This window comes from Sinocyclocheilus rhinocerous, unplaced genomic scaffold (genome assembly GCF_001515625.1).
Source record: "Sinocyclocheilus rhinocerous isolate Xijiao unplaced genomic scaffold, SAMN03320098_v1.1 scaffold2788, whole genome shotgun sequence".
In the NCBI taxonomy this organism is placed as follows: Eukaryota; Metazoa; Chordata; class Actinopteri; order Cypriniformes; family Cyprinidae; genus Sinocyclocheilus; species Sinocyclocheilus rhinocerous.
The window spans coordinates 384,475-392,168 of record NW_015641436.1 but is presented as its reverse complement, the minus strand read 5'-3'; the positions used below and the strand labels follow the sequence as shown (position 1 = coordinate 392,168).

Sequence of the window (7,694 nt, the reverse complement as noted above, 5' to 3'; positions counted from 1 at the left end):
TAGAAAAGTGTAAAGTAAATTAATTATAAAATAAAATAAAATAAAATAATCACGGTTGTTGCTTTGTTTATATTCCTTGCTTTAGATATTACGTTTAAATAAAATAAAATAAAATAAAATAAAATAATCACGGTTGTTGCTTTCTTTATATTCCTTGCTTTAGATATTACGTCTAACTTAGAATAAAATATTTATTTGAAAAAATTGCTGTTGTGGCTTTGTTTGTTTTCCTTGCTTTGTATATTGTTAAAAACTTGGAATAAAATATAGAAAAAAAACAAAAAACAAATCAAAACAAAATAAAATAAAATGCCAACTGACTTGTAATGTTCAGCTGCTAAAATAAAATAAAATTAAATTAAATTAAATTAAATTAAATTAAATTAAATAATCACGGTTGTTGCTTTCTTTATATTCCTTGCTTTAGATATTACATTTAACTTAGAATAAAATATTTATTTTAAAAAATTGCTGTTGTGGCTGTTTGTTTGTTTTCCTTGCTTTGTATATTATGTTAAAAACTTGGAATAAAATATAGAAAAAAAACAAAAAACAAATCAAAACAAAATAAAATGCCAACTGACTTGTAATGTTCAGCTGCAACTTCAAACTGTCCAAGGAATATGTATGCATTTCCAAGGTTGCAATATGCTCTCCGCTCTGCAGCTCTGTCTCCAAACTCCTTTGCAATAAGGAGACGCTGTAAAATCAAACAAACAAACAAAAAACATTATTTATATCTACATTAAGCCTAATTCATGAAACATAAACCCTGCTGATTTGTTCATCACAAGCATTTTCTGCACGACAGATGCACAGAGTACAACACTGCAAGTTTCTGCATTATTATTGTATATCTAGTAATATTTACTCTTGCAATACATATATAAAATTGTAAACATAATAATACAGACCTTTTCTGTACAGTAATCCAACATTTATCAGTTTGTGCATTTTTAGTTTTTTCAGTCCATTTTAATGGAAACCACAGGCTTGTTCATTTAGGAAACTCTCCGTATGAAATACCTGTTCGTGAGCCAGAACAGCATCCTGGAAGTTTCCGAGCAAATAGTGCGAGTTGCCAAGGTTACCGTAGGTCCTGCCCTGTGCCGCTCTGTCCCCCAGCTCTTTCACAATGGCCAGATTCGCTCTTCAAACCGAGAGGTGCAGTATTAGATACAGTGGCGGGGATAAAACAATAAAAGCTTTAGCATGCCTTTGGAAAACACTGCTGCAGTCTCTGCAATGTTCTTTCAGAAATGAAATATTTTGTCTTTTGGCACACGTGTGTCGTCTACACACTGGTTTGGGTGTTCAGAAGAATGAAAACAACAAATGCTGGCTGGCTCACTCGTAGTACTCTGTTGCTTTCTTCAGAGCGATGCGTGCCTCCTCGGGAAATTCTCCGGGGTCCATACCGCTCCAACATATGTTCTTCCCCTTGGCGTGGTACACATTCCCATAATTATACAGCGCTCGGGCCTGCCCCACCTAACAAAACCACACACAGACACACACACAACAGTCAGTCCACACGCACCGCTCATTACACACCTAAAACGGATCGACGGCTTGCATTTAAACTATGTTTATGGTCAGTTAAAATAGATCAAGTGGTGTCTCGGGATAACAGGACTTCCAAAAACATCCGAGGCAAACTTGGCCATGAACTATTCAAACGGAGAATAGAACGATTTTGTCGTCATGTACTCGCCCTTAAACATTGGAGATATAAAAAAATAGACCATAATAATATAAAAAATGTATATAATCAACACATTTTTACTCTAAAAGTGTTTAAAAATGACAATTTCCAAAGTAATCCCATCAGTTTGTTTGTTTATATATATTTGAATAGTTTATTTTTATCAATATATAAATGCTATTTCATTTATCTGTGTTTTAAGTATTGTTTACTTTACTAAAAAAATATTATCAGTCAACAAATCTATGACCATTTTAGCTTTTTATTATATCTGACTTACATCTTTTTTTTAAACAGTGAGCAAATTATATCCGCAAAATAAAATTATATTTAACAGTTAGTTTATTAGTTAGTTAGTCAGTTATGTGTAGTTTTATTTATATTATTTTATTTATTTTCATTTAATTTACTTATTATTTACATTCCTAAATCAATATTTTCCAATATTTTTTTGCTTTTTATTACATCTGATTGCTTGCTTTTTTCAAGCAATGAGGCTTATTTCTTTTAGCTGAACATTTTATTATGAACATTTTCTTAAAAAATTTTGTTGATAACAATATATAAGCACATTTTATGGGAAAGTGATTAAAAAATTAAAAATGAATAAAAAAGTCCTATTACTTACAATCCTATTATTATTTATTTGCTTGAACAGTCAGTTTTATTTTATCAGTTAATAAAACATTACCATTTTATATATTTATCTATGTATCTATTTTAAGTCTTTTATTTAAAAAGTTAGATTTTTATTTGATCAAAAAATCACTGTAAATACAAACCATTTTATTTATTTATATTTAAAGTTTATCAATAAATAAATAAATAATTAGTATTGCTTACATCAATAAATAAATTAAATCAGTCAATAAATGCATTTAAAATGCTTTTTATTATATCTCCTCACCACATTTAGATATTTTTCCAAGCAATAAGGTCTATTTTTCTTTACTTGGAAGTTTTCTTTGGTTCTGCAAGCATATTGTGACGAGGAGCTGTCAAGCTCCAAAAAAGGACAAAAAAGTGCCATAAAAATAGTCAATACGTGATATTCTCAGCCTGATGACGGCGTATGATAGCTGTCAGATCTTATTCACACGAACACATCGCACGTATGTACACTGTGCCTTGACACTAAGTGCCAGGTTTGACATCAATAATGCCATTGATTCATGAGAATCATACTGTAGATTCTTTAAAATATCTTCATTTTGGGTTTAGCTATTGCATTAAAAGGCCCTTTGGTTGTGTTAAACACTTCACCTTATCATGGAGCATCCTGGAAATGTCCAGATGTCTTTGGCAACAAACTGCTGCTTCATCATAGCGACACAAAACCTTCAAAGTGTTTCCAAGGTTACCACTGGCTTTAGCTTCTCCCAGCTGATCTCCGATAGTTCTGAAAGAGTCAGAACAACAAAACATGTTCTTTTAGACAAGGACATAATCCTGCCAGCTTTGAAACAGTGATATAAGTTTCCAGATTCAGACCTGGTGAGCGTGAGGTCATGCCGATGGTATTCCAGCGCCTTGTTGTAGTCGTGCAGGTGGAAGTAGGCATTGCCCAGCTGACTGTAGATGGCGCTCAGAATCTGCAGGTCTTCTGTGCCCACCTGGATGGCCGACTCAAAAAAGGAGACACCCGCAAGGTAATCTCCCACTTTACACAGACGCTCACCTTCCAGAGCCAGTTCCAGACATGAGGCCTCCATCCTGCGCGGAACAGTAGAGAGGTGAGCAAAGAGCGAGATGTTTATCATGGATCAAAAAAAAAGTATTTTGGATAAATAAGCTACATTTTTAAATAAATAACTTAATTAAATAAACAAACAGTCAAACATATATATTTTATTGATTGATTTTCAACCAAATGTCTATTTACTAGAGCTGCAACTAGGATGAGCACAGAGACACAACGAAAGTAGCGGGGACTGAAATAATAAAATATCGCAGTTTGATATACACGTTAAGACTAGTAAAAGAAAAGAGCAACTAAAAGCAACTTAAACCTAACAAGCAGTTTAGTATTTGTGTTTAAGCATTTTCTAGCATTATATTCAGACACTGTACTTTTATATTTACATACAGAGGCCTTTTTAAGAGGCCTTACAGATGAGGAAGTATGAGGGCCCACATCATCGTAACAGCTTTCATTTTAAGTCTATTTACTGTAAATGCACTTCCTATTCATTTCTACACACTAGGCGACACCAAGTTAAAATGTTTGTCTGTAGAAAACAACAGCATTCCACAGATATGACAGCAAAATCTAGAAATAATTATTACAACACTAACATCATTAGGTCTTTGTCTACGCAAGTTCTTGAAAAGGTCTTTTTGGCTGACATGCACTAAAAACATGATGACTCCCTTATGAACAGTTTAAAGAGTTTCACAGAGTGACTAAGAATCTCAGCTGAAAACGCTTCCATGAAGCAACAACCAGAAGGCTGACTTGAATGCTTGGAAACGGTCTAAAGCAGGGGTGCCCAAACTTGGTCCTGGAGGGCCGGTGTCCTGCAGAGTTTAGCTCCAACCCCAATTAGACACACCTGAACCAGCTAATCAAGATCTTACTAGGCATACTAAAAACTTCCCACCAGGTGTGTTGAGGCAAGTTGGAGCTAAACTCTGCAGGACACCGGCCCTCTAGGACCGAGTTTGGGCACCCCTGGTCTAAAGTATGACAAAATACATGCAAAATATAAACATGCATGTTGTATTTGCATACAAGCATTTAATTTAAAACATATAAGCTAATCTTTTGTAAAAGATTATGTATATATTTACGGTCACTTTTGATTAATTTAATGCATCCTTGCTGAACAAAAATATTAGTTTCTTTCAAAAAACAATGTTAGGAACACCAAACTTTTGAATGGCTTTTCAAACCAACAAGCAATCACCTCCAACACCCCAGCAACACCTTAGCATCCACATATGTCAACTGTGTGCAGGAAAACTCACAAACCTCACCTTTTTTCCTTTCTCTTTTTGGAACTTTCAGCGCACCGTCTAAACATCTTGATCTTTTTCATGACTTTCTCTCCTCCGGTGTGATAGACATGTTTAATTCTCCACGGGGTGCAGCATGAGACCCACAGCTTCGACCCTCTCAGACACATAACGAAACAGACTGACCTCTTCCAAAAGACACCGAATTTCAAGATAACCCCCCTCTGTGAGACCTTTCCCAAGCCTCTACGCCTGGGAGAAGCCTCTGCATAACCAAACCAGGCTTGAGCTTGTAAAATGTTTTGTTGTTGACATGCGGCGACAGGTTACGCTGGGTCTCGCACACATCAGCGGTAAGCCTGCTGATAACAGATGCAACAGTGCGACATGCCAGTGTCATCTACGGACACCCGATGGCAAGCGTCAATTCCAATTATGAGTGAGAGGACACATGGAGATTATCACGCGTTAAGGAGGAAAGAGAGTAACTCTAATGTGCTTTGAACAGCTCCTAAACCCGTTATTCCAGTTGGATGGGTCAACCTCAGAAAAAAATGCAATGCAGCTTCTGATATTTTTCCACTTACACTAAATGTTCTTTATTGGTATCTATGGTTCCATGAAGAACCTTTAACATTTATGGAACTTTTCACTGCACAAAAAGTTATTTTTTAAAAGAACTTGAGCGCTATCTACAGATTTTTTTTTTTAAAGTTCTTCACACTAAAAAAAAATAAAGAACTGTTCAGTAAAAAATGTTATTTGGGGAACCCAAAATTTTTCTTCCATGGCATTGCTGCAAAAAACCCTTTTGGAACCTTTATTTTTTTAAAATAAAGGTTCTTTAATGGCAATGGTTCCATGAAGAATCTTGAAAAATTATGGAATCTTTCCATTGTACAAACTTTGTTCTTTAAAAGAAACGGTTCTTTTAAGAACTGTGAAACCCCACTTTTGGAACCTTTATTTTTATGAGTGTAATTACTTAGTTTTGCTTGCTAAGTCATGCTTTACTATTACTTACTCATACTCAAGGTTAAGGATTAGAACAAACCCATAAGCCTAAAAATTAAGCTTTGATACTTAGCTAGTCCTGCACCATTTCCGCAACACACATGAATGATACCTCAAATCATGTGACTTGTTGAGGATAGTTTAATTATTCATAACACAATACATTTAGAAGATAAAAAAGCCAAAAAACAAACAAACATTAATTTACAGTACACTGAACGAGGGACACAAAACATAACTAGACGTGAGAATCTAGTTTGGCTTTTGGCTTGGGTCAGTAAGCAAGCAATAGTCAGCAACTTTCAGGCAAGTGCACAGTGTTCTTCTGAATATGTGAACAACTAGTCACTCTCTGCATTGATAATAAAAGTTAGCCGAGAAAGTAGAAAGGCTTTAAAGTCTTCAAGGAATAAAGAAATCCAACAAAACCTTCCAGAATTAAGCAAGCTTCTGCTGAAGTAGAGTGAGATGTTGTCCTGAAGGAGCAAAATATAAATCTTTTCTAATATTATAAATGGCTTTACTGTTACTTTTGATCAATTTAATGCATCCTTGATGTATAAAAATAGATATTTAAAAAAAAAAAAAAACCTTACTGACCACAAACTTTTGAACAGTTTTTAACTTGGGCAGTAAGTACCTCAAACATCCTGGCAAACAGCAGAGAAGACCTTAGAAACCACAATTAGCAAGAGAAAGAGAAGGTATGAAGGCTTTAGAGCTGTGAAGGAATAAAGCAATCCAAGAAAACCTGCCAGAATCGATTAATCTTCTGCTGAAGTAGAGTGAAATGTTATCATGAAGCTCGAATCGACTCCAGCCAGAGAATCACTCAGGTAACCAAGGCCACGCTGGGCAAATCCATTAGACCGAGTTAAATCCAGCGCTTTGCCCAGAGTGTCCTCAGCTGAAGGCTGGCGGCGTTCACATGTTCTAATTTCTTTATCCTCAGCGAGGTGGGACGCTGGCCGAGCGGCTGATGCCATTTCTCCACTGACCGATGCAAATGACTAATTCGCACCGTATATTAAGTCGTACCTCTCATGAAGTCATGAATTTCACTGATACTTACTGAAATGCCAGGCATATGCTGCTCGTTATTTCGGTTCATTTCTAAAACTCCGACTTTAAAGGACAGTACACTGTAAAAATGAAACTTTTGTCATTATTTATTCACCCTCAAGTCTTTCCGTGAGTTCTGTGGAACTTAAAAGGAGAAGGTTTAGCACAATGTCTCTTTTCCATACAAAATGAGTTGTGAGCAAAAATGACAACAACAAATAAGTATTATAAAAGCAGTCCACTTAAATCAGAAGCTATATATTACAAGTCTTCCGAAGCCAAACAAGAGCATTGTGTGAGGAACATGTAGAAGTTGTAAATTAAGAATGATTTCAGTAATTAAAGGGGTAGCGTGTGACGGAAATGTTACGCCCCTCACCATACTGTGACGATGGCCTGTCAGGCCGGAGCATTATTAAAAAACATGAAAACCCATTATAAACGAGGCATTCCTTGCATCAAGTGGGGACATAATTATGGATTATAATGACTTGTACTGTCTTTTTACGCCTTGCGTTGCATCGCGCCACGTAAACATAAAACCATGTCTGCATTTGTGATCGGAGAAATGACAAACAACAAGCCCTACTCTACACTGCCCCAAAAACTCGCTTTAAATATAAAAAATATAAAAACTCTTTAAATATAAAAAACGTACTTACAGTCTTTGAGTCAGAACAGCCGGCATTGTAGCCTACTCTCCCAGGATCAGGAAACGGTCCTCCATAAAATGTGCTGCACACATCTGAATATTTGGGTTGAAGTGTTCTGGAACAGTGTTGTAAATACAACTTAACCACTGATTTCTAGTCGTGTCCATTTTTGGAAGGCCAAACATAGTTCCGCTTTCACAACGAAACACAGCGTCATACACGGTGGCCTTGAGTGAGCGGCGGCGGTCTAGAGTGACCAGAGGCCGGGGGCTAGAGTGAGCAGAGGCGGGCAGGCTTGAGAACAG

General features: G+C 36.0%; 1 protein-coding gene across 3 annotated transcripts in view; it reads right to left on the bottom strand.

Moving 5' to 3' along the window:
* LOC107754905 (G-protein-signaling modulator 2-like) overlaps nt 1-7,694 on the bottom strand; it is a 20,835-nt gene that overhangs the window by 7,721 nt on the left and 5,420 nt on the right. For 2 of the 3 annotated variants that reach the window (XM_016571536.1, XM_016571535.1), the window contains exons 2-6: nt 3,197-3,418; nt 2,969-3,104; nt 1,352-1,491; nt 1,027-1,150; nt 585-700 (exon numbers count right to left, since the gene is read on the bottom strand). In XM_016571536.1, the coding sequence (XP_016427022.1) occupies nt 585-700; nt 1,027-1,150; nt 1,352-1,491; nt 2,969-3,104; nt 3,197-3,417 (737 nt within the window). In that variant the 5' untranslated portion in view covers nt 3,418. Of the gene's footprint in view, nt 1-584; nt 701-1,026; nt 1,151-1,351; nt 1,492-2,968; nt 3,105-3,196; nt 3,419-4,681; nt 4,945-7,694 lie in introns of those variants that run through there. The other variant, XM_016571534.1, reaches the window with a different exon arrangement.